The following is a 27,269-nucleotide window of genomic DNA, read 5'->3' on the forward strand; positions in this document are numbered from 1 at the left end:
TGTTGTTGCATGGGAAAAATAAAATATGGTGCATCCCATTTAGGTGTGGCAAAATCAAACACAATTTGTCCAAGTTTAACCTGTTCATTTATTAGTTCAACTCATTTAAGCCCATTAAATATTCGGTTGATATATAGTTGATATATTATAATAAAGAAAAAAAATAGTTTTATTGGGTGCTAAAAAGTTATAAAAAAAATAATTGAAAACTTAATAAGAATTGGACAGGTTTGATTATGACCCACATTTCTGTCAATTGCCCAAATCAACCCATTTTGAACTGCTCAAATTCAACTGCCCATTTGACACCTTTAATCCCATTGGGAAGTTTTGGCTCCAAAATTCACCCGAATCTCCCGGGTCCCCATGCCCCTCAAATAAGTCTCAAATGGTAAACATCAGGGGCGGATCCACATGGAACCAAACCCCCTTGTCGAAAAATTGTATTGTTTATGTAGGTTCAAATTTCAATTTTAGCTATATCTATTTAATATTGCATCCCTCAACACAAGACTAATGAGTGTTTCAGCGATAGACTAGCTCAAGTTCCCAATTTTGCCCAAGATTGATTCTTGGTGGGTGCATATTTTTTCTAGCGTTTTTTGCTTCAGGCTTAGACTTGTGAATGTGTATGTCTCCCACTAGCTAACTGGTTGCTATGTCATATGTAGTATGCACCTTCTTTCTAGTTCTTCTTTTAAAAAAAATATTTAAAAAACATTATTATCTTTTCTCTAATTTTTCAAAAAACTGTATTATGATTTTAAAAAAAATAAAATTCTGAAAATTCTCTTATTCAAATTCTCTCTCTATATATATACAAAAGAGAAACTTGGGCCGTTGATGTGGCATGCCTCTAAAGATCGTATTCATATTTATCTTTTTTGTGAATCTTTCAGCTATTTTTCTTATTTTCTTATATTTCACTCCATTAAATAAAACACACAAAAAAGAATAGAATAGTGACGACCTTTCATCACTTCCTCTTCATTTGCGTCCTCTGGCGTCTGTTACTCTTCATTCTCCCCACAAACCTTAACTTTTACTCTTCTTATTCACTCCATTCACACATACCACAACCAGTCCACTACCAGTACTGCTGAACCCATTATTGTTGAAAGTAGAATGCATCGTCTAAACCCACAAATTTGAAGACTACAATTGAAAAGATGTCAAGAATGCTTATCCTAAAACCGCCATTAATCCTGACAAGAGCGGGATTTGAAAACCTTTGGGTTAACCCTTGTGTTTCTTTTCTATCTTTCAAATCTATTGTTCTGTTGCTTCAAGTTTGTTTGATTTTCTTACTTCCTCTTGTCCATGATACACTTGCTTTCTCTCTGGATGTTTATTCTGAGAAAAATAAAATTAACATGATATGATTTTTTAAATGCCCATGAAGTGTTTGAGAAAATGCCCTATATAGAAACATTGCCCTTGACTTTAGAAAATGGCTTCAACATTGTTGCACATATTGGTTCTGATGTATTGTAGCCATTAAATTTTGTTATATATGAAGATTTTTTATGCAAAAGTGCTTAGAAATGAAGCAATTTTTTGTTTTTTTGGTAATAACTGTGAAATATTACCATTGCAACAAGAACCAATTACAGTTCTTGTTGGTTGATGAAAATAAAATGAAGGAAAACATCTAAAAGGGAGAAAAGAACACATGACAGTTCATAGAATTATATAGAATGCCCTCAAAGGAAAAACAAGAGAGCCTCATGCTTTGAAGGCCTATGCAGTGCATTGACATGACATAAACAGGTGTTAGCCTTATTTTGTCTACTTCAAAAAAGACAATTATTTTAGTTATCAATCGCTCACTCAAAATTTATCTCTATTTCATATTTACAAAGGAAGATTAGAGAATGGAGCTTATATTACTGTTTGGTCATTAAATTTGTACAGAAGATAGCCTTCTGGGTCACTACATTGATGGTGGAGCACTAGATGATTCAACTGTCCCCAGATTATCCTCATTTATGAATATATGGAATTTTTTGTGCTTATCTATCAGGTCAGCGATGTAAACCCTTTAGCATAAGCACTGCATGTGTTTTGATTCTTCGTTGATTGTGGAAAAAGTATATGCACATATTGTAGAAATTATTTTTTTTTATATATGAAGATTTTATGCAAAAGTGCTTAGAAATGATGAAAGTTTTTATAAGCCTTTAGAGCATGATATTGGTCAGTCTATAATCATATCAGTTGATTGGTTTGCCTATTGAGCTCACAGTGTTTGCCTCACTGGCATGCACCAGCAAACATTGTCCTCGTGTGAAAATTATCCTCAGTTCCTCGAAACTTTCAGATTTCCAAAGAATCTCAAAGATTTTTGTCAAGGCTTGAAATCTGAGTGAGGGCTCTAGGCAAAAGAATATCTAATTTAGTGTTGGCCATCAGTCGACAAATGATAATAGAGTAGAAGATGTAGAATATGACATATGATACCATGATTAATGGCCAAATAGCCGTGTCGAGAGATGTTTGCAAAAAATTCTAACATTAAACAAATATTACATGTGTTGATAATGACTCAGATAAGTGCAGGTGTTGGTTCAATTTCTGATACCCTCCACTAACTTTTTTAAGAAAGTCCACCTCACATTTTCAGTGCACCCACCATGCTATTAATGGAGATATAAGTAGACAACAATTATTGTGTTGTCCCATGTCAAATGTAATGAAAAAAAATTCTTATGTTTATTTAGGTGTGATCAGTTATCAACATTAATGTTAGTGTGGCATTTTAACATTTAATTAAATTATAATTTTAGCAATTGTCCATGACATTTAATGTCATCTTTATTCTATTTTTCATTAGTGCATAAAAATGTATTTCATTATCATCTTTAGTTAGTGCAAGATTATGCATTACATTATGTATTTTTAATCTAATTATCACTAATAAGTGGTGCACTAAATCATAATGGTGCACTAAATGATCATAATGATAGCATTTCATTATTTTTTCATCTTTGTATGATTTTCTCTCCTATAAATAGAGAGGTCTTCTTTGTTTTGAAATGGAAGATAAGGAAAGAAAACATTGAGTGTATTAAGTTTGTCAAAAAAGAGAGTTCTTATTAGTTGAAGGGAGGTGTTTCTTTTTGTGGAGCTTTAAACTCAACTCTTATCCAGAGTTTGTTGAGTTACATTTTGTGATAAGACTGTTGTATCCTGGAGGAGACAAGTCAAGAGGAATACTGCTGGACCAGTGAAAAGATTTGCTGCAGTGGACTTGAATCTCCTTAAAGAGAGCGAGAGATCCGCGCCTCAGCCAAGAAGAGAATTTATTTTCTTCATTTTATTTTTCAATTGTATTTTGTAATCTTGTAATTTCACCAATAATTAATAACGAGTAAATATCACACCCCTCTCACCCTCCAACCCTAAAGTAGAACTAAATAAAAAGGATAACTCCCTTTCAAATTCATTCTTTACAAGTTGTATTCTTGTACACTTTTTCTTGCTTTTATGACTAAAGTAATTCTTTCATATGTAAGAGTTTGCTCTTAAGATATCATGAGGGACCTTTTGAGGGGAGGAAAAAGAGGAAAAGGAAATCTTGTTAAGTCACTGCTCTTGCTCCATAGAGAGATATATTGTCAGGATCAACCTTTACAAGTGGAGAACTCATGATTTTATAGTACCGTGCCTACACATGCTATGAGGCGTTTGACCTCCTTTGTTGTAGATGAAACTCAAAGATAGCATTTACATTTATTTATTTTCTCTTTTTTTGTTGCAATTTCTCCTCATTCCACGTAAAAAAAAAACAGAAGGAGAGGGAAAAAAAATACCGGTTCAGCTCCTACAAATCATCACATCTTATTAAAATTTTCAATAACTGCCAGCCTGAAAGATTGTCCTCCTTATAACCTGCCTCCTCAACAGAGGAGTGCAAAATAATGACCGGCAGTCCCCTCACTTCCTGCCCCCTCTCCTTTTTCTTTTCCCTTTTCACTTGAGAGTTGTATTTAATTGCCTTTATTGTTTGCACATCTGGTTGTTGGATTTTGATTTCTTGATTTGTAAGAATTTTTCCTTTTGGACTTCCTTTAGTACACAATTCACTGTTTTACTGATGGTCGGTGTTTTTGTTAATTGTATTGCTTGCTACTTTGTTGTTCAAATTCATCTGATTAATTTGCTTAACTGAAACACTGATTGCCTAATGCTCGCTTTGAATTACTCTTTCCAGGTTTTAATATTTGCTCTACCAAGTCTTGGTTCTCTCCTTCAACAACAATATGGAAAGCTAATTTCACCCAAATGTGCTTTGTTCTTCAACTGGTCTTTTGAAATTAGTATATTTATTCTAGTGAAGCACTTCACCTATTGGTAGGAGTAAGGTCTGCGTACACTCTATCCTCCCCATATCCTACGTTGTGGGATTTCACTGGGTTGTTGTTGTTGTTTGCCATAGAGATATGGGAGTGTAGAATGAGGATCTACAAAGATCACTCTTGCAACTTCTAATGCTTCCTTTATACTTGAGGTATTATTTTCTTCTAATATTTTTCAGTTATTGTGTATTGGGATTTTAAATATAACGAGGGAAAAATTAAAAGTGGAGGCATTATAAGCATGTGCCAACAACTTGATATGATTCAATAAATCTTACTTAGACAGGACCTGCAGATATGGAGGTCAAGGGCAGAACAAGGGCCTACAAACACATATGGCTTGGTCAAAAGTCTAAGAGACTTATCGTTGTAATCATCAACAACATAATTATAAGCATGTATTGAACTTTTACCTGAAAATAAACGGTCACCACTGCTTTTAAGGAGAAACATCCCTTGGAAACTTATAGCCTTCTGTTATTAAGGGGAAGAACCCCAAAAGTTTTTCATTCATCTTTTCTCTGTGAAGAGAACCTCAATGAAATTTCAGCTCTTTTTTCTCAGGTATAGGAACCACAACATATAAATATGCGTTGTGCGGACCATTGTTTATATTAAATCATATCTACAATGATCTGAATAGTTCAATACCAGTTTAATATTGCTTCAAAACTTATCTCTTCATACTATTTTAATTTGTTAATACATATGAAAGTTTGACAGCATGTCTTTGAAGCTTTCTTTCCTAGATGCATCTGCATCATCTCTTCATTTTCATGACATTGTAGCCCTGAGAGAATCTAGGTTGGGGAGTATTTGATTTGCTATATAGTTTCTCGAAATGCTTAATTAATCCTTAGAGATATTATTATATTTGGTTCCCTTCTTGATCTTCTTCTTTACTCCTACAGGCTGATGGAGATGGAGATGGAAGTTAAATTACAGAGAATTTGTCTCTAGCTGTATCTGTTCATCTTATAAAGATGGCAAATGATGAGCTCACGTTTTCACTTTCTGAAAAAAATCACAGTGGCTACATAGAGATTGAGGAGCTGTGCAGTACCTGCCTTGAGTGATGAGGATGGTGGCAACATTGAGGAAGTCATCAATGCCATTATGCGTGACGTTGACACTGATATAAGGTCAGTATTTGCATATATCTACCGGATTTCATACTTAGTGCATATACTTCTCTTTCAAATGTATTTTTGATTGCCTTTGGAGCTATACAATTTAGTTGACAAAGGTATTTTTACATCTTCAATTTTACAAATGTCTCTTTGATTGATCTGTTCAGATCAACATGTAGCCAAAAGTCTAGCTATCCGCCTGTGGTTAGAATCTCTTTCTCTCATTAGAAGATCCGTCTTTTCTTGTTTTCCCCTAAACTCGAAACGAGCAATAAATGCTTTCGGACAATGGAACTGGAGTTGTAACAATGTGCCCCAGTTAAACAAACAAAAACAGCATATAGACGAATGTAACTGCCTGTCTTCTTGATCTTCTTCTTTTAATCTCAACTGATTGCTATGGTCACATTTCTTCTTCCTGTAGTTTACGGCACGAGAATGAAAATGGGCATAGTGTTTGCAGCAAATCATCTTGTAAGCTCTGCCAAATGATTCATTTCTCTTTCTTAAAAGGTATTGCTTTTATTTTTCTAACAAAGTATTGTAGTAACTGTTTAATGCTAAAATACTGACTATCATAGCTTTCTTGGTCTATTGGGTTTTCTAATTTGAATTTTGTGTTTATTCCGAAAAGTCGTTGGTTCATCTACTGAAGAGAAGTACATCGACTACATTCAAAAAATGTCTTTTACAAAAGTAGCAAACAAGAACGACCTTCAAAAAGGTGTAGTTTCTCGAAATGGAGTCTCTCTGTTTGTCTTGGTAGTATTTCTGCTGAAATGCTCTTTACCACCACATAAAGTTATTGACTTTGAAGAAACAGTACATTCAGGTGTTATTCCCTTTGTGAATTTGACATTTTTTTGTATCTTCACTTTAGCAGTCTATTTTGGATTAGACCAAGTTGAAAGTTGCATTGTTACATTTTATTTCACACGACAGAATCAAAATTGAACATTATCATTATGAGTGACAAAGAATCACTATTATCAATGGTTCTTACCATTATCCGCTAAATTGAAATCTATGCAATAGAAGTAAAAGCTCGCTTGATGTAATATGTGGTGCTAAGGCGTCTTATTATGATCGGGGGCCTAAAGGATCCCACTACCGAGCCGGTCTGGACAAGATGCAGGGTAAGACTCTTTTTTGATATTAAACTGTGAATCGAAAAGTTACTTTATTTTCTTCCGAATATTATGCTTGGTTAGGTGGAATACCTTCCTTGTCCTGAATCTTGGCCTTGACGTTGTCAATGGTATCGTATCGCTCCATTCAACTTCAAGGGTTATTGGTCTTCCCCGTTGGAGTTTTCGGGGTGATCTGCATATCTTAGAGACTCCTACATCTTATCTCTCTAATGTGACCCTTCTGCTATAGGTTCGGCTTATGTGATTGTGGTAAGTATTTGGTCTCTCCTTTCTTGTCTTAAATCTTAATTATAGAAGCGCCAAAAATTGTGTACTCTCTGCATCACATATAACTTTTCATATCATAAGTAATGGTGTCTTAAATTTGAACTCCCTCCATTTCAATTTCTTTATCTTTACTTTTTAGTTCATTTAAAAAAATTACTACTACCTTTTTTTTTTTACAGTTCTTCAATTCTAACTTTCTACATCACATTTAACACCACAAGAGTAAATGCACCTCTCTTAGGCCATTATCTTTTCCTAATTTTTTTAAATTTTCCCCTTACTCTTGGTCTAAAATATCCAGAAAATTAAAGATACCTAATTTATCTCTCTTCTAACTATTACTGTAATTATTTACTATTAGTATTGTTGTAAGCTAGTGATGGAAACCCTACAAGTTAGAAAATCAAATATATCTACTGTTGAAATGTACTAATGGTGGAAGCAACTAAGAGGTTTGATTTGTGAGGCAGTGGGTACAATGGATAGTGGCAGTCACAGAGAAATCAAGTAGTCCTTTTTATTCAAAACAGTGCGTCTCGTTACCCACTATATACACTGAATATTTAAGCACAAAATACTCTTGTCATACCATGGAAGAAGTAAAATACAGAAGAAAACTCAAAGTAGAATGTCAATGAATAGACTAATTCTCTTCTTAAAATATGAGTACTTATCATACTATTATTTCAGATGCTTTTAACATTCACTTGGGTCCAACCAATTGAGAGGATTGTAAATTGATAACTATGGACAGGTTGATGAATCTATGGTAATAGCAGAGACTCCAACTCTTCCTCCTCTTACCTTCGGTACTTCTTTTTATGGAAGGACACACATTGAATGTATTTTGGTGTCTATAGCATATTTGATATTTCATGTTCAAAAGTTTAACTTATAGTACAAGACAACAGGCAATTAAATTTGATTGCCTTGGCTACAACCTTTTAGTACGTCTCACAGTTATTAGCATGTTTTTTAGAATTTTCCTTTTGTATTTATGTGTAATGAAGACATGAAGCTACATTTTTTTTGCATGTGTATTAGTGGATGCTGGTTTTTTTAATTAATTGATGAAGAATTTGATATAAATAAGTTACCTCCCTGTTGAATAATCTTCATGTTGACTGACATTTTTGTTCCTGTTAAGTTTATTTTGGGACTTTGAAGCTTTTTTCCTTGATATGATTAGTTTTATCGTTTTATGTCGAGGTGTTGTGTCAATTCTTTCTTTAATGCACTCTGTCGTATCTTTAATGTTCTTCTACAATATTTTGCTCTTATAGAGTTCCTTGGTGTCATATTCTTTCTTCTTTCAATGTGAATTTTGAAAAGACATGGGAATCAAAATAAGACAACTAAATTAGGATTGAAAGAAACTTTTAATAAACAAGAATTCCATACTAATACAATGTAGATATTTTGATTAATAATATCTTTTTGTTGTGTTACCCCGCGCGAAGCGCAAATAATTTCACTAGTATTTAGTAATAATTCAATCAAGAAATTGATTTCAAATTAACCATTACAATATATTTAATAAATTTTTTAACTAAACAATTAAATTTAGATAAAAATTATTGAATTGCCGTGTAGTTCTTTCGAGAAAGTGATTAAAGGGTCATTTGAATATTAATGGTTGAGAAAATGGATATAAACTTGTTCATTTATGATCTGCCGTTCATATCTAATTCGATCTGTTCATTTGTAAATATGATTAACATGCTTATTTTTTTTCAAAATTACTGAACGAAAATCTTGCATGCTAAAGCTGACATGTACAAAGTCTTGAATCCTAAAATGTGGCGTTAGAACTCAAAATTTAGAGTCGAATAGTTACAAATGGAGATGACTAGACCTGGTTCACGATAATAGTAATGGCATATTTATGCTTTCATGAGTAACTATATGCAAAATATTCTGAAGCTAACATGTACTACGGCATATAGAGTGGAAGTGTTCGATTCTTTTACAATTTTCAGTATGTAGTTTTCATTAGACCAGTGCTTTGTAATATGCGTCTATAACAATAACATAATCAGTGTTGTTTAGGGCAATCTATGAGCTCTAAAGTGAAACTTTAAGATTTTTGCGATTATTATTTTCTCATGTTTAATCGACAATTTTGTTATAGTTGTTAATAAAAATTACTACGTACTTTGCCTAGTGGTATTTTAGTTTCCAGAAAAAAAGAATAATCAAAATCTTTTTAAACTAATAAAGAGGCGTTGGAGACTGGATTTGATGGTACCACTCGTTCCAACACTTAAGACTTCACTATCTTTAGACATTTTGTAGTGTGCTCTTGCTTCAATAATAATACAACACATATTATGTGGATCCCTCATTAATTAAAGCCAATTTGTTGCTTATTTTATAATAAACCTTGAACAATGTTATGAATCTGATGATGATGAACAACATACTTGAAGTGTAATTTTATCAGTAGAGTCTAAAAAAGGTGATGTGTATGTAGCTTTATTTTTACTTTTATGAAAGTAGAGAAGTTTTTGACACCTTTATCTCAAATAAAGAATATCAAATTCTTATTTAAAACCATCTCATATCAAAACCTAGCAGCTAGGGGTGTTCACGGTTTGGATAAAAATCAATTCAAATTGAAAAATCGAACCAAACCGAATTTATTTGAATTTGGTTTGGTTTTAGATTTTTAAAAATCGATAGTATTTGATTTGGTTTTGATTTGATCGGAAAAAAAAAGAAATAATCGAATCGAACCGATAAATTATATACATATATTTTTTTTTTATACATACACAATATATTCTTTTTATAAACAATTTTAAAGAACTTACATATATTTTCATCAAAATTTATTTTTAATCTATTTATAAAAGAAAAAATGTCCAAGACAAGAACATTTATCTCATGGCTTCGTGTATATGAGGGTCTATGACAATTTTTGGTGGGACTAGAAAATGTCAGGCCAAAATGGTGAATTTTGAAGCTTTATTCACAGTAAATTTAGTGATCGAAAGTTCTATAATGTCAATCGTTCCAACTATTTTTCGTTTTGAATGGATTGTTGTCAATTTTTTTCCGTTTAGATTGAATTTTTTTTATATGGTTAACAATCAAATAACTGAACAAAATCGAACCCAAACCAATAACAACCAAATCAATAAACGTATATTATATTTGATTTGATTTGATTTTGAGAATTTAAAAACTGGTTAAGGTAGTTTAATTTTTGTTTTGACCAACAACCAACCTGCAAACACCCCTACTTCAGCTATACTATCATATGCCACATGAATCACAAATACTAGGTAAATTTCAAAAATTTCCCTTCAAGGGTGCCTTTGGTAGTTCGTAGGTAGAAAACGTTTTTACAATTTTCCAACACTTGGTCAATAAGAATTAAAAAAATATTTTTCCTTGAAAAAAAATGAAAATTGGCCTCCCTAACGAAAAGAGGAAGAACAAATTACACAAGCACAATGATTTGTGTCCTCTTCACCATCCAACACACTTCATTTCATTATTTTCTCAAATATACGTTTCCATTCGTATGATATTCATAAAGTGAAACATTCAAGGAAGAGATGTAGGATAATTTTCAGAAGTACTCTTACAATAAAACTATAAAACGTCTTTCTCAAGGAGAATGTAAAAGAACTTAAGATAGGTAATATAGACAGGAAAGTACTTCTACTCTAGCAATTTATATAATGGCATTTTAGGAATTTAAAGCTACTGTTTGCCAATTGATACAAACAAACGTACCAACAGTTATTACATCTAATAAGTAATATCGAACAAAAGGAAGCAACTCATTGCATCGGAACAAAGAAAAGGACAGACATATATAGAAAACATTCAGCTTCAAGCACACTAACACCTAACACCCTTTATCGACCGCCTGGTAGTCACCAGATGCTGATGGAGTTGTGCACTAGATTAGCTCAGCTCGGAAAAAAAGTGGTTGTTACACATTGTTCAAAAAAGAAAGGTGTATCTTGAACTACGAGTAGTTGGAGTACATAATAACAAGTAGAATCTACTCAAAATAGTGGAAGACGCCGATCACGGTTCCACAACCATCCCTGCCTTGGACAGCACAGGTTAAGAGTAGTAAGTGCTCCTTTAAGAACATGAAATTACAAGTGTCCTTGAAGTATTCACTTTTCTTCTCCTCCAACATCATTCCACAATAAGAGCACCCCAATTGCAATAGAACAGCATGAGACTAGAAAATCAGGTTTAGCAGAGACAGCAGGACGTTCAAATTAATTAAAATTCGTCATCTTTAAAGTTTACAGCAAGATTCCAGTAATGAGGAACCCCAGCATCAACAAAAACTTTACGAGCAGCAGCTTCAGTCCTGCAGTCAAAAACAAAAAACCTATGGAAGCTTGATTTTGCAACACTACCTTGCCAGACCAACACACACTTGTTGAGAGGCTTATCTTCATCTTCACCTTCACCTTCACCTTCACCTTCATCATCTTCTTTCTTACCAGCAGCTGCCCAATCAATTCTCCTAAGCATAAGTTTCCCATATCGCTTGATTGATTTTTTCCCACCTTCAACAACAACAACACTAATACCTCCTGAGATCACTGCACACCCAGTCAAACGATTCTCCTGAGCGTTAACATCCACCTTGAAGCGGGTTTGTGGGTGGGAGAGGTCATTAATTTTATATACTGAAACAATACTCTCTGGAGCGATATTTGAGTCATCAAAAAGTTTCCTCTCTTTCTTCTCTCGACGCTCATCAGGAGTAAGCTTACGAGCAATATTCCTGTCCACATGAGCCTGCTCACGCTCAGCAGCAGCACTTCTAATCTCCATTTCAAGCTTTGTAGGATCCTGTGTGGCTTCTGAGCCAAGAACTTTCATTAGATTGCTCATTTTAACTTTCGGCTTTGGTGGTTCTACCAGGCCTTGTCGTATCATTTCTTGTCTTTCTTTCTCTCTGGCCAATCTTCGCTGGGTTCGAAGTTTCTTTTGCTCCTTTTTGGTTAGTTTCAACGGTTGGGGAGGAGGTGGAGCTGGTTCAGCAGGAGGCTCAATAGGGCGAGGGTGTTCAACATATATGGTGATCTTTTCAATCTTCAACTGCTCATTAGTTACATTACCATCAACTATATCACCATAAGAACCAGATCGTAACAGAGGAGCATCCCTGGAAGTTCAAGACAAGAAAATAAGGGCAAGCACAAAAGAAACAGTAATTTCAAGGAAAAACAGACTGTTACAAAAAAAAAAAAAAAAAAAAAAAAAAAAAAAAAAAAAAAAAAAAACTTAACCTCTAGTCAACATTTCATTATTTTCAGCTCCAGAAGTTTATAGCAGGTTAAGCATACGTAAAAGATAGAGCAAACCAAAGAAGCTTGCAACATCACAAGTATATCACAATCCACATTACAGGTACTCATGCAGAGAGTTCTGCAGAAAGATATTGCCAGAGGGAGGGAGGTGGAGTAATTTGATGTGGAGAGGTTGCATAATGCATGTTCTTTCTGTACTCCTTGTCTTGGTGAATCATAGAGAGACGGATCACTGAAGCACATCAGGATCTACCACATACCAAGTTGCTCTCATTTTACAGTTAATATCAAGACCACCAGTTCAAGCTCCCAAGCCACACTGTGGCCCCAACAATGAGAACTCAGGAGACATACTTTGTGTACTAGAAAGCAAAACGATATTCACATTGAAAAACATTTAGATCAACTTACCACCACTCAACTTCAGGAATAGGTTCCTTCTGTTTTTCCTTGGCGATAACCCTTTCCGATACCTCAATGAGATTCGGATTTATGTCAGGCTCTGCTTTAGCCTTGGTCAACTGTGCTTGCTTTGCCTTTAGCTCTTTGGCTCTTGCTTCACCAAATTGGCTCTAAAGACAAATGTTGCAACATGATCAAAACAAGTTAGGAAGCGACAAGAACAGAGAAGGGAGTACTTAAGTTAAACAAAAAACAGCAGCAGCAACCATAAAAAAGGGCAGAGCCCGGTGCAGGAAGTATGTGGTGCTCACGCAGGACTCAAGGAAGGGTCGCAACCCAACAGCAGCAGCAACCATGACAAGAAAAATTCAGTACCTTTAACTTGATTATTTCTGCATCTCTGGACCATTTGCCTTCCTCCACAAACTGAAATGTCATCCTCTTGGGCCTCAAAATTTTGTTCTTGTCAATGCCCATGCTTGGATCAAAATGGGGATTTTTCTCAGGATCAACCTCAAGTTCAGGTTTGAGAATTTGAAATGCTTCTTGTTTCTTTTTATTGATGTTCACCTGCACATATGCTCCAGGTTAAACACAGAAATTCAAATAAAATATGACTAAGGGAAGCCAGAACAAAAATGAGCCATACCTTAAGGGTGCTAGATGGCTTAGGCATATTGACAATATTTCCCTGCTCATCGATTTCCCTGCCTAGGGCATCCAATCGAAGAACAGGGGCTTTTGCAGGCTTTGGCTGAAGGGTAACCTCTGGTGGCATTTGCCCTGGAAACATGTTAATGAGGGGAGCAAATTCTGGGTCCTGTCGGAATCCCATCTTAGAAGCAAGCTCTTGTGCACGCTTTACCGCTTCATACTTTTGTGCTGTGAGCCCCACAAGATGAGGCAAACCACTGGGTGGTGGATTTGATGTGCTTGGTGCTGAACCAGGTGTTAGCAATACCCCTGCATCAGAAGATGCAACTGGAGTGGGAAAAATCGCTGCATTAGCTGAAGGTTGAAGGCTCTCCTTGGCTCCCACCTGTGGAAGTCCCTCTCTAGTAAAGTTGGGGCCCTTATTCTTGTTTAGCTACATGATAAAAATGAGCACAGTTACAAAGACTATGATATGTTTATAGCAAAGTGGAAACTGTAATCTTCCGTTTATATCCTTTTGCTCTCCCACCCCCCGAAACCATCCTCGGGCAAAGGAACCACATGGGGAGCAAAAGAGATCCAACAACCAAAAAGAAAAACAATATGCAAAACAGAAATGGGATAGATAATCATATGTAGCAACTTACTGCAGGTATCTTCTTAAGCTTTTCAGCCAACTCCTTTCGCATTTGTAAAGCTCTCTTCGCTTTTGCTAAAGCATCAAGAGATAAGCTCCCACTCTTGCCAGCACCAGAAGCTGTCCCATCTGTACTAGATTTCCCAGGAATCTGATGAGATCCATTAATATTAACTCCCTTATTTTCATTTGTTCTTAAACCGCCAGAGATCCTTATAACCCAACAATTTAAAGCGAAATTCTTTTTGATCTTAAACCGCATCTGACCCATTCTCGACCCATTTTATCACGGGTTGGAAATGGGTTCACCCATATTAACCCATAATTTAAATGGGCGGGTTGATTACGGGCAGTCGGGTTAGACAAATTTGGGTAAAATTGCCACAGCTCGACGCACCATAAATAGTGTATAAGAAACATAACATACAAGAACACATGATAACAATATATTCAGAAAACAGGTCAGAATAAGGGCATCATGGGGATTAAAAAACAGATAGTAAAGAAGGTTAATATATGAGGGTAGTCTTGCACTTGAGGTCTGCACTTGAAGTTTAAAAAGTTGTCTAATTTCAATCATGCCCCAAAGCTATCCATCAAATGTCGAGAATAAAAGATAGTAGCTCTCAACACTGAGAACATCATTGTGTGAAGGCGTAACATAACAACAACAACAACAACGTAGTGAAATCCCACAATGTGGGTTCTGAGGAGGGTAGAGTGTACGCAGAGCTTACTCTTACCAAGGTAGGAAGGCGTAACATAAGTAATATTTAAACTATACAAACAACCCATACAACATCATGAAAAGAAATATAGTCATCTAATAAGCAAGACTTGCATAAAATACATAAAACAAGCCAGCATCCAAGAGATCAATGAAGTTGGACTGTCAACCATGGTTTGAATGTCTAAGGTGAAAAGGTTAAGCAATATTTTTTCCTCATCTGTCCGAGCCCTAGTGGACATTTTAGGGAATACAATTACTGGAGCAAGTACCATGTGGAATAGCTGAGGTGAACACCACAGTTGGTATAAATATATATGGGAGCAAGAAATAAGCAAAATAACTCAAAAATGATGAACAATATGCATTAGGTAACACACCTTAGCAATGGAACCAACAGCCTCATCCTGGACATGATCAGTTGGCTCCTCCTTTGTCTCTTTCTTGGAAGTTGTAATTTCAAATCCACCTCTCCTCCTTTCTTCATCAACTTCCACATCCTCCTCCTTTGCTTTATCCTCAAACCTCCTCCTCTCTCTTCTCTCCTCATCCTTATCCCTCCAATCTCCATCATCAACTCTCTGCTTATCCCTACCATTCTCATCCTCAGTCCTCCTCTTCTCCTTCTTGTTGTCAGAAACTCTAGCTCTCTTGTCATCCGCATTGCTTCTATCCGCACTTTCTGCTCGGTCTTTCCTCTTATGCGAATGCTTTTTCTCCACGGATTCCTCCTTTCTATCGTGATAATGAGCTCTTTCTCGGCTCCCCTCTCTCTCAGATCGGTGGTGGCCGTCTTCGGATCGATGCTTCGAACGATGGTGATGATGGCGATGATCATCTTCATAGTGCTTATCCTTGGAGCTACGGTGTTTGTCTCTGTAATCCCTACTTGATTTGTCTTTCTCAGAAGCTCTATCCATGTCGGGGCCTTCACTGAGATTTCGGAAAGCCTATTGTTTTGTTCCTATTTCTACTTTGTAGTTCGCTGCAGAAGAGAGAGACAGCAAGAGATCTTGGATACGATTAGGGCACAAACGTACAGTTTATCTGATCCGGCGGGTCGGGTTTTAAGAACCACTTCACATAACATTTCTTTTCTTTTCTTTTAATAAAAAAGAGTAAGTGTTCCTATTATATTTCAAAATCGGCTAAAAAACCAAAAGTATAAAAATGAGTAACAACAACAACAATTCGGTGAAATTTCATAACGTGGGTCTGAGAAAGATAAAGTGTATGTAAAATTTACTCCTACCAAGGTAGGATAGTTGTTTCTGAGAGACTCTCGGCTCAATAGAATCATAAAAAAAGGTTAGATAATATATATATATATATCAAAAATCTCTAAATTTGACAACAAAACTTATTTTAGTACTGAACTACAAGAGCATTTATTTATCCCCTAATCTCATTTCAAATGAATTTAATATCACCATAAGATTATAATACAAATCTCACAATAACAAGTGCATTTCACACGCTCCATGTCATCGATACGTCAGATTCACGTAAAAAATTGTCTAAATTTTGATTTTTTTTAAAAAAATTTATTCACAATTTTATAAAGAAAAATAAATAGTAAAAACTAAGAATTAATCCAAGATTTAAAAAAATCTCAAAAAAGAATCAAACTTCATTGAAAGATTGATCCAAGATTCTCAAAATCATTATCACAAAAAAAAATTCAAATTTTAAGACACATTATCAAAATAAATAAAAATAATAACTGAAAATTTAATTTGAGATGAAGATATTATAGATTTTTTATTTTAAAAAAAAATTCAAGTTCATCCCAATCAATAAATTAACACTGCCGAAATTAATAATCTTAACGAAAAGTGTAGGCGTTAGCTTCCAAAATTAATATTTTTATTAATTGTTCCCTGTTAGATTTTAGTTTTTCCAATAGCTCTCTACGATGGCGATGAACAAAGAAGGTGATAAAGTTCGAAGAAGAAGAAAGGGGTGAGGAATGTGGCGGCTGCGGGTCGCGAGTTCAAAGATGGAAAAAGAGGATGGGGTGGGGGGTTCAAAGAAGGAGAAAGGGTGTGGGGGTGAGGAATTTTGAAGAAGGAGAAAGAGGGTGGGTGTTTGAAGAAGAAGTAGGGGGTGGTGAGGTGTGAGGAAGAAAGAGGGGTCTTTCCTTATTCGCTAGAAAAAAAGGGCTCAGTTATTTTTTATTTTTTACGCATTTTTTTTTTGTTTTTATCTGTCCCGTCAGCTGTTTGGTGCATTTAAATTCACTTCAAATAAAATTAGGGGGTAAATAAACGTCCATATAGTTAAATATTCTCTATACATCCTCAATTAAGAATATTCTTCTTTTAAAAAAATTAAAGGTGAGACCCAAATATCTCATATTATCTATTTGTATCTCTATATTAAAAGCGTGAAAGTCTTTAAAAATATTAAATAAATTTTTTATCATTCATTAAAAAACTATACAATAAGCAAAAATGTTATTTACTATTTTTTAAAACTATTATTTTATTATTTGAGTAAAAATAAAATTTCTAATGACCAAAAAAAAAAGAACAAGTAGGTTATTTAAGATAAAAGTCTCCTAAAACTAATTTCATCCTAAGACTTGTTGGTAAAGGTAGAAAATTTTTAAGGTAGAATCAGTCTCTAAAATAAATTGTTTTCGAAGATAAATTTTTAAGGTTAAATAACAAGGAAAAAGGTTCTAGTACTAAACTTCTAATATTTATGGAAAATAAAAAAATAAAAATTAAAAAATTGGACTTTTATAAATTGAGAATCATTCCTCTTTATAATAGTACAATAACATCTTTTTTTAATTAAAATATTAGGCAAAGCCCATTTATTAATCACGAAAAAGAATATTAATTGGCTCGGGCCCAAAAGTGACCTAAGTCCAAAACAAACAAACACAAACAAAAAGAAAGGAAAGTGCATAAATCTTAAAATCTAATGTTGTCTTCTCCAGCGCTGACTTCATCTTCATTGACGAGCTTCGTTGTGGGTTTTTCTTCGTCGTCACTCCATACATCATCTCAATGAGCTGGAGTGAATTACATCTACCTGTTTTACATCTCACAAATGTCATGGATATCTAAACCTTGCAAGAAGTATAGTGTAATGACCTGTTAGGTCATTTTGAGAATAAGTTCTCTCTCTATTTTCATAAAAGACTCTTTTCATGAATTTAAATTTGAAATTTTGGACTATTTGATAACTACAGTTATTTAGTTGACGAATAATTTTAAAGAATTAATTTAATTGTTGGGCTAAATTGATAATTTATTTAATACTCTATATCACTTGTCTCATATTTATTAAAATAAGTTAGTAGGATTTGTCAGTTTTAGTACATAATTTGGAAAAGGGAAAAAAAAAAGATTAGGCGAGAAGACATACCTATACGACAACTAAAAGTGAAGCAGCCGTGAGTTTCTTCAGGTACAGTTCCTTGTTAACACTAATTTTGAAAAGATTTAATTGTATGTAGTATTATCAAATAGTGACTACTCATGATTTTATATTGTTATGAGAAGGAATCAAAGTGCGGTAATTTCTTTGATATTAAATTGATTATGGGGGAAAGTTTTTCAAGTGAGAAATCATTACATAATTATGAGTAATCATTGAACAATAGTATATAGGAGTATAAGATGGATCTTAGGTTCTGCATTTTTGTTCACTCATGGAATTGACGTACTATTTTTTTAATCTTCGATATTTTTCTAATTTTCTTGTATATAATTAACATATTATGATTCAAGTTTTGAAAATATTGATATAGGTATTAAATATTAGGTGTATTGTGTTATATGAATTTCATTGGATTTATGATGTTTGGAGGAATTGAGACCTAACCCTACACTTGATATTTAGGATTTAATTATAGATTTGGGTAAGTTTTTGAGTCTGGGATAGACATATAGTGATATGAGTATTGTTTGTTTCGAAATTTTATTGTGATTATTTATTTGATTAGATTGTGGTGTTTCAGATACCGTTCAAAAGGGGAAGGCTCAAGTGGTTGATTGATCGTATTTGATTAACGCAAGTGAACTTTTAAAATTCTATTAAATCTTGTAAAATTCCTGAATTTCCTTTCTTTTGTGTGTGTGTTGGGGAGTAATAGAAAAGAGTTTGTGGACTGTTTCTTACATGAATCAATCTAAGTTAAAAGACGGGGTTAACAAAAAGGCAATGTGTGCTAATCTTGTGATACGAGAGTGTGATGTCGAGGTCATTTTTGGTGAGAGTGTGATGCCAAGGCCATTTTCAATGAGAGTGTGATCCCGAGGTCATTGCCGGAAGAGTGTGATGCCAAGGTCATTTCCAGCGAGAATGTGATGTCGAGTTCAATATCGGCGAGAGTATATTGCTGAGTTTATTTTCGAAGAAAGTGTGATGCCGATGTCATTTCCGGCGAGAGTGATGCCAAGGTCATTATCGACGAATGTGAATGATGCTCTATCATTGATTGTGTATGAGCATCCTTGCATACTTATTTATGGTGTATTGACTCTTGTATTTGATTCGTGTGATACTTGTGATTTCTATCTTGTGATGACTTAGCTGTGATTGTGGTATATATTTGAATTGTGTATTGTGAAATCTAGGTTGGACTAATTTTCTGTGCAGGTTGTAGCTATGGAGGTTTGGTTGGGATGAAAGGAGTTTTTGAATTCTATTAGCTTTAACCTGTTTTGTTAGTTGACTTGTTGAGTACCGTGTGGTTTGGTACTCACTCCTTACTTCTATACTTGTGTAGGTTTCGAGTCCAGAGTGTGAGTAGTTTCCTTTTCTTGTTCAGTCGAGGCTTATAGGAGACGTCAAGAGGTAGTTGTTTGATGTCCGGCTAACTCTCTTGTTCCTTCTATTATGCTTTATTCTATGTCACGACCTAACCCCGTAGGCTGTGACTAGCGTCCGACCTGGACCTTCGTATACATATCTATCGGCTGTGGTCAAGTCGAACTATGAACAATGTGATACCTTACATAAGAACCCCAATGGTTCATACATTTTCATATACATATAGCCTCTTTCATTTGTCTCATGATGAGTTACATTAATCATATCATGAAAGGCACGCAAGCCGACAAGACTGCCATAACATATTAACATTTACAACACATCATATGGACACAGCTGAACAAAACTTACATATAACCTACACACATATGTCTACAGACCTCTAAAAGTATCAACGGTATCATATGGCGGGACAGGGCCCCCGTCGTACCCCTGAATCAACGAACATATACATCAACAGGACAATACCAACAGTTTAGGCTCCGGTACAATGGAGCACTTCTGAAATCACTGAGTGGAAATCCTAAGCTGACGGATCCCCAAATCACGTGTCTGTACCTGCGGGCATGAAATGCTTCCCCCCAAAGATAGGGGGTCAGTACGACATATGTACTGAGTATATAAAGCATAACATATCATAAATAGGATCACCTCTGAAAGAAGGATTCAGGAGACAAGTATAATAACCAATAAATTACCGTACCTGCATCTTGTGTAGTGAAATCATGCATATCATTATCATGTACCGTACCCGCTCTATTTTAGGACTCGGTGTTATAATTATGTCATGATACCATCATATGTCTATATATCGTACCCGGCCCCCCAGCAAGGGACTCGGTGAATAGAGTAGTGCACACTTATGCCTGTGCTTTATGAAGTAAAATCATGCATGCTCATATCATATATCATTTCCGGTCCATTATGGACTAGGTGAAACATCTAGGACCCATCCAGGGGCCCGGCGCCATCATCACATCATCATGTCATTAGATCATCATATATATATATGCGGAGGAACGTACGGCCTGATCCCTATATAGTAAAATAATGCCGAGGTACGTATGGCCCGATCCATATGGGACTCAGTGAATAATGTAGTAAAATTGAGCACGATAACATATCTGTCTCGGGACTCGGTGAAATATGTGTTACAGTACACACGAGCAGAGTAGTGAGAAATAATATACAATTTAAATCATTATCTGAGACTCAATGAAGTAAACCAAGTGAGCCATCACTTGAAGATCAGGGTAAGAATTATCTGAGGTACCCTCTAGATGTTACTAGGGATAATATCAAATGGAGCCTCAGGAATTATAGACATGAAAATGCTAAGCGGCTTACGGAATCAGAGACATTTTTCATCATAGAGTCTTTAGGGATAGAAGCTTATACATCCCATTACTATTCAACATATAGAAGACTCGAGAGTAGTAGCTCAACTACTTTAAGACTTTTAACATTCAGAAGTGAACACAAGTCATGATTTATACTCGAAACTCATGAATGGAATTACCCTCAAAGCGCATATTACATTTCACTTATATCTAAGACATGCCAAAGAAAATAAGAAATAGGCTTTACATACTTATTACTTTCCTTCATATAGAAGACTTGAGAGGCAATAACTCAATTATCACAGGAGTTCTAACATCAAGAAGTAGATAAGGATCATAAGTCATACTTGGAACTTTATGAATGGAATTATTCCCACATTTCATATACAACCCACTTATGTCTAAGACATGCCAAGAGAAAGGAAGGATAGCTTTACATACCTTTGGTGGACCAACCGCAACCAAGCCTGCTTTGTTACTCCCTTAACCTATTTAACACGAAGATAACATTATCATTAAGAACCTTTGACCTCCCAGCTTCTAAATCTACAACCAATTATCCTTAGGAATCACTTCCTTGTTCACGTTTTTTGACTAGTATGTCGACTAGTTGAGAAGTTATCAGAAATCGGGCAGCATGTCCCCTATATAACTTGCCCAATCCAAACTTCCATTTAACCTTCAATCAACGTATTCATACCAACAACAATAACCACTATCCATATACAATTAAACTAATTCAACATTAGCCAAAATAAGTCCCAAACAGTCCACCTAAAGCCATGACTTCCGAAATACGATTTTCGGCCTTTATTTCGTAAAATTACAACCACACGGAAGGGAGCACAACATGGCTGCAACCAGCATCACTTATACTCGTCCATAGCTACATTTTAAACCCTTTAACATGTACAAATCACCCTCAAATACAACACAACAATAAAAACGACACTAGTTAAACTTTAAGCCGACTAGAATAACATCGAAACAACCCCTACACGACCTGCAACATCCTTCAGTAACGTGTATATTTTTACGTTTCCAACCCATATTTACACATCCATAACATTCTTAAACCCTTACTCAAATGTGTGAAAAGAGAATCAAGCCATACCTTAACAACTTAGCTTTCAAAACTTGCCAAATGTTTTAGGTTCACGTCGACCTCCTTGCTACCCCAAGAATTTATTTACGTTGTTAAACACCTCCACTTAGTCGAAGAATACCTTAGATAATTAATTCACGGAGCAGAACTTAAAGCATCCATGGCCGTAGCTCTTTCTCCTCTTTCTCTTAATTTTTCTCTCAAATTTCTCAAGTTAAAGTTGATGAAATAAGACTCTTAGTCATAAATTTGGTATATATACCCCCTTTTAGAGAGTGACACGTGTCATCCCCTAAGGGTGACACGTGTCCAACCCCTAGGATGCCACCTCACTTCATGCACCCACCCCATGGCTGCCATATAGCGGGGTGGGGTCTACCTCACCTACTCAGACCAAGTAGGTGCATCACCTACTTATTCCAAGTAAGTGTGTTGCCTCCTTATTCCTTTTCCGTGGGTTTGTAATCTCGTCTCCCTTTAAGAACCTATGTAATCCTTGCTACTTAAGCTCGACATGTATTCAAGTAGCTTGATTATGTATAATATCCAAATCTGTAGCTTATGCAAGTAGGTCGATTACCACGACTCATTACTTGACCTCCAATTCCTTTTAAATCCTTCCAACCCTATTTCCAACCATCACTACTCACATAGAGCTAGCTTATGCACACTTTGGGGTGTTGTATCCTCCTCCCTTCCTTAGACTTATTTGATAACATCATGGGTAACACGGATCACATGATAGCTCTAGAATGAAATAGATGTTCTCATATATCAAAAGTGCGGGGTATAACATTCCATTTGAGAACCAAAGTCATTTGAGACTTATATTTATTTCGACATTCTATATTTATTAGATGCTTTGTACATATGACAACCAGGTTTTGAGGGTTATTTAAGAGTTTAAGTCTTCTATATTAATTTATGCTTTCTGTTGGATTTTAGGCTAACTTATCCTGGTGGGATGGGGCAGGTGCCATCACAACCAGTTTTGGGTCGTGATAAAATGGTATCAGAGCCCAGGTTTATAGGTCTCATGTGTATACAAGTTGAGTCTAAGTAGAGTCTCGAGGATTAGTACGGTAACGTCTGTACTTATCTTCGAGAGACTATGTGACTTTTAGAAAAATCTTCACTTCTTGACTCTCTATCGTGGGTCCTTAGTCCTATTTCATTCTTATCGCTTCACTCCATTCTCTCACTTATAATGATGACTCATGCTTAGTTCAGCGTGCGTGAAGTTGGGATGCCATCGTGTGATTTTTGAGATAGAACTGGTACTAACGCAGAAGTGATAAACTTATTGAAAGAATGTGTGGTCAGACTTGAAAATGCTCTATGCTTCGAAGATATTGAGTAAGGTTATGGTGCAACAATGCATATTGAGGATATTTGTATGATAAGGGTGAACAATAGTTTGAGGGACTTCATGGACGACTTATCTTTCTAGTTAGTTATTCAGCAGCGAGAATAGTACTTGTGTGGCATATACAGAATATGAAGTTGTTTGACAATTAAGAATGGTATAATTAAATGAATGGCTAGATAATGAGCACGATAACTTTGGAGACTACAATTAGTGAAGTTTTTTATAACAAGGACCGGTTGCATAGTGTATGATGAGAATGATGTTACACCAATTGAGATAAGAATTTCTACAACAATTTTATAGTATGTGTGTATGTCAGTAAGAGTTTATACGACTACTACATAGGTATTGTTATATCTCATTTTAACCGAGGTCAAATTAGAGTACACCATATTGGTGATTCCTAAAATAATTAATTTAACTTAAGGAGTCGCCACCTAACTATTATAAAGGTGAGTTAGGGCACCTAAAATTTCTAATATTAACTCCGTTTTTAAGATCTATTTAACCAATTAGAGAGTCTAAGGTAAGGGTCCAATTAATCTTAAAGGAAAGAGATAAGGCTCTTTCTAAGATCCATATTAAAACGGTTAACCGATCAGACTTAAGTTAATTAAAAAAAAGCCTTATAAGATGAAAATAGAAGGACATTATATAACTATATAAAGATGCTAATATTTAAAGTACATGAACTATCGTAATATAAGAAAGAGCTCTTTATATAAAATTAGTATTAATCAAAATTTACAGAAAATAATAAATAATTTAAAATAGACCAAAAGAAGTTTGAGTTTAAAAGTGATTTTGATGATAAAACTAGACTAGACTTGTGTTGAAATCTGAAAAATAATCTCCATGAGTTAGGAGTTTTCTTAGGAAGAAATACAACTTTTTATTTGGAAAATACATTGAATTCTTGGGAATTTTTGATTATTTGAGAAAGAAAGTTGTGTTGAACTACAGGAATATTAGGTAATCACATTCTCCAAAAATACTTAAATATTATATAAGACCTCTATGCGACTTAATAATATTAATAATGGAACACATTAATCTGGACAACTTAAAAACGTGAACTAAAAAATGACTAAGAAAAAAGATTAACTCTTAAAACAATGTCCCAATTACCCTCTAAAGGTTCGAACATTCTAAGGTTAACTCATCTAAATAAACGAACAAAGTCACAAATAGAAAAATAACAAATATTAGCTAATAAAAAAGGGCAGCCCGGTGCACTAAAGCTCCCGCTATGCGTAGGGTCCGGGGAAGGGCCCGACCACAAGGGTCTATTGTACGCAGCCTTACCTTGCATTTCTGCCAGAGGCTGTTTCCAGGCTTGAACCCGTGACCTCCTGGTCACATGGCAGCAACTTTACCAGTTACTGCAAGGCTCCCCTTCCAAATATTAGCTAATAAACCACAAGTAAATATATAATTGATAATCTTCTCTTCAAACCTTTTGCACTTTAAGAGAGGGAGAGAAATAAGTAAAGAAAAAAAAGTGATTTCAGGTCTCCTCTAGCCCTTTCCCCTTTTTTTTGGATGTATCACAAGGAGGCAAGAGAGGTATGGGGGTGAAAATTAGAAGAGTGTTGTATGCTCGAGGGATAGCAATGGAATTGAGTCTCATTTGAGACTTCTTGTGATTACGAATGTCATGCAAAATAGGGAAAAATAAGAGGGAGAATATTATAGTTAGAAAAAAATATATTGGTCTCTCAACAATAAGAAACAATAAAAAGAAGTGACTCTATAACTAACTATACAAATATTTCATACATGTATACTAATATCATATAAACTATCATATTCTAAGTAGAGAAAAGTAGCCAGAGGACTTATCTTCACCACTGGTATTTAAAAAAACTATATTGGATATTATTTTCAACAAAGATAGATTCAAACAAAGACATGGCTCGTACAAATTCAATATCAAGTTATGAAATTAACTTTAAAGGACATTTTTTGAGTTTTGAGAACATATAATTATAAATAAACCTTATTAAGATAAGTTCTTCTAAAATGATAAACGAAATTCATGTGCCATGACATCTAGTATACATTCAATGAGTCATATACATGTTTATGTGTAATACCCCGAATATTTTTTAAGCGAAGACCCGAGCAATTTTTCTTGCATGCATAGGCCTGAGCCCAATGAATTCTAAATGTATATATGTTTTAGGATCAATTAATAAGTATTTGAAGTATAATAGATCTGAATTAGGGTCATGAAGAACCTCTAGTACTAAGTCGAGTTCAAAGATCCCTTACCGATTGAGTTTTCGTATAAGATTATAGAAGGGTCTACTTCAAATGATCATAACTTTCAGAATAATATGTGTTAGATGGTTCATAACCTATCAAATTAAAGGTCTTTGAGTTATCTTTCCAATGCCACCAAGTTTTCCTTATTTCGAGTTCATATTTAAAAGTTATGACCATTTTACCAAACATGCCTCAGTAGTTTGGGGCCTGAGACGGTGCGCCAACAGTGCTACCAACCCAGTTTTTCATATTTTTCTTAATAAAGGGCATTCCAAACTTTTTCCACCTTTCCCTAACTTACTCCAAGCCATTTTGGGACTAAAATATGTCCCTTATCAATAACCTAAGGGTAGTTTCTCTCATTTAACACTTAGAATATTGAGAGAAGAGAATTGGAGAGAAGAAAGAAAGCCAGGGTTCAAGGTTTTCAAGCCATTCCTTCAAAGTCTCGATCATTCCTTTGATTTCAAGATGTGTAAGGCTATTCATAACATGAGTTAAGTTCATCCACGTGCCCATATCTTCATGAGTTTAGTTTTGAGGTTCCATGAATTGAGTTCTTGAGATATTTATGAATTCCATTATATTTTTATATATATTTTAATATGCCTTGATGGGTTTTCTTGAATTAGGTATTGTTGAAAGTGTGGAATCATGTTTGCATTCCCATGAATCATAATTGAGATTTTTATTTGTATTTTATGCATTAATAGAGTTTTTAAGGAATGATTAGTGAATTTGTGGTACTAATCATGTTATGTCCTATTTGACTCTTAAAGAATGGTTATTTTTCATCCTTGTGTTAGAAAGAGTTAAGTATAAGTCAAGTTTAGAAGTCTCTTGATCTTTAATTGAAGCATGAACATTTTGAGCATCAATGAGTTAACTATTATTGCGTGACATTATCTATTTCGAGTTTGAGTTGAAGAGTTAAACTATGTTTTAAATGCATTCTTGAGTTGAGATCATTTGAGTCTTGAGCTAAGTTTTAAATGAGATTAGATGAGTTAATTGAGTATTTTATTCTTTATATAAGCATAATAAAGTATTTTAGGAGTAGTATTCAGCACCGATTTATGTAAGAGTAGAGACAAATCAAACCCCATAAACTACGTACCCAGCGTAGGATAGAGGTCATGTCTCTCAAGTCCTAAAACGATGGATTTTGGTTGATTTTGGATCCACTGAGTTGAGTGTCCTTTGCCCTGGCAAGGTATTGGATAGTTGTGGCAACAATAGTTCTTAAGCGTTGTATCATCACTAGCTTATAAGTAATGGTTGTTGGTTAGAGAAACTCCCAAACAGTGAACTATTATATCGCCTTGCCCAGATGGTAGAGAATGGAGAGGTCATAGTCCTTTAGAGCTCAATCTAGTGGCGCTGCGTCGAATTAAGATCCCTCTGGCTCATAATATATTGAAGGCTCTTATGATCAGTGTAAATCTCACATCGAACTCCATACAGGTAGTGCCTTCAAATCTTAAGCGCAAAAACTACCACCGCCAACTCTAAGTCATGAGTGGGGTAGTTGCGCAACTTAAGATGCCTCGATGCATAATCGATAATCCAACCTTATTGCATCAATACTCAATGCAAACCAACATTAGATGCTTCATAATAAATGGTGAATCCCTTTTCCTCAACTGGAAGAGTCAATATAGGGGTGGTGGTAAGCAATTCCCTGAGCCTCAGAAAGCTCTCTCACATTCCTTCGACCACACGAAGGGAATATCCTGGAGAGTCAACTGAGTTAGAGGTGCCGCTATAGTAGAGAACCCC

At 35.0% G+C, this 27,269-nt stretch overlaps 1 protein-coding gene and 1 long non-coding RNA gene across 8 annotated transcripts; one reads left to right on the forward strand and one right to left on the reverse strand.

Moving 5' to 3' along the window:
• The first annotated feature begins 940 nt into the window (after positions 1-940).
• On the forward strand, positions 941-7,865 carry LOC129887395 (uncharacterized). 7 transcript variants are annotated; one of them, XR_008766349.1, is made up of 4 exons: positions 941-2,023; positions 4,214-4,510; positions 5,270-6,888; positions 7,597-7,865. It is a non-coding gene; the product is annotated as an uncharacterized LOC129887395 (long non-coding RNA). The 7 variants fall into 7 exon arrangements; XR_008766348.1 differs by having other exon boundaries at positions 5,270-6,624; positions 6,700-7,865; XR_008766347.1 differs by having other exon boundaries at positions 5,270-6,001; positions 6,123-7,865.
• Positions 7,866-10,610: 2,745 nt separating this feature from the next.
• Positions 10,611-15,659, reverse strand: LOC129887396 (protein RDM16-like). The gene is made up of 6 exons (XM_055962476.1): positions 15,001-15,659; positions 13,904-14,044; positions 13,252-13,689; positions 12,978-13,172; positions 12,612-12,772; positions 10,611-12,055 (listed from the first exon to the last, which is right to left on the reverse strand). The coding sequence occupies exons 1-6, from the start codon at positions 15,538-15,540 to the stop codon at positions 11,158-11,160; spliced, it is 2,373 nt and encodes a 790-aa protein (XP_055818451.1). The 5' UTR covers positions 15,541-15,659; the 3' UTR covers positions 10,611-11,157.
• Between the last annotated feature and the right edge of the window lie 11,610 nt (positions 15,660-27,269).

This window comes from Solanum dulcamara, chromosome 4, assembly GCF_947179165.1.
Source record: "Solanum dulcamara chromosome 4, daSolDulc1.2, whole genome shotgun sequence".
NCBI classification, from domain to species: Eukaryota; Viridiplantae; Streptophyta; class Magnoliopsida; order Solanales; family Solanaceae; genus Solanum; species Solanum dulcamara.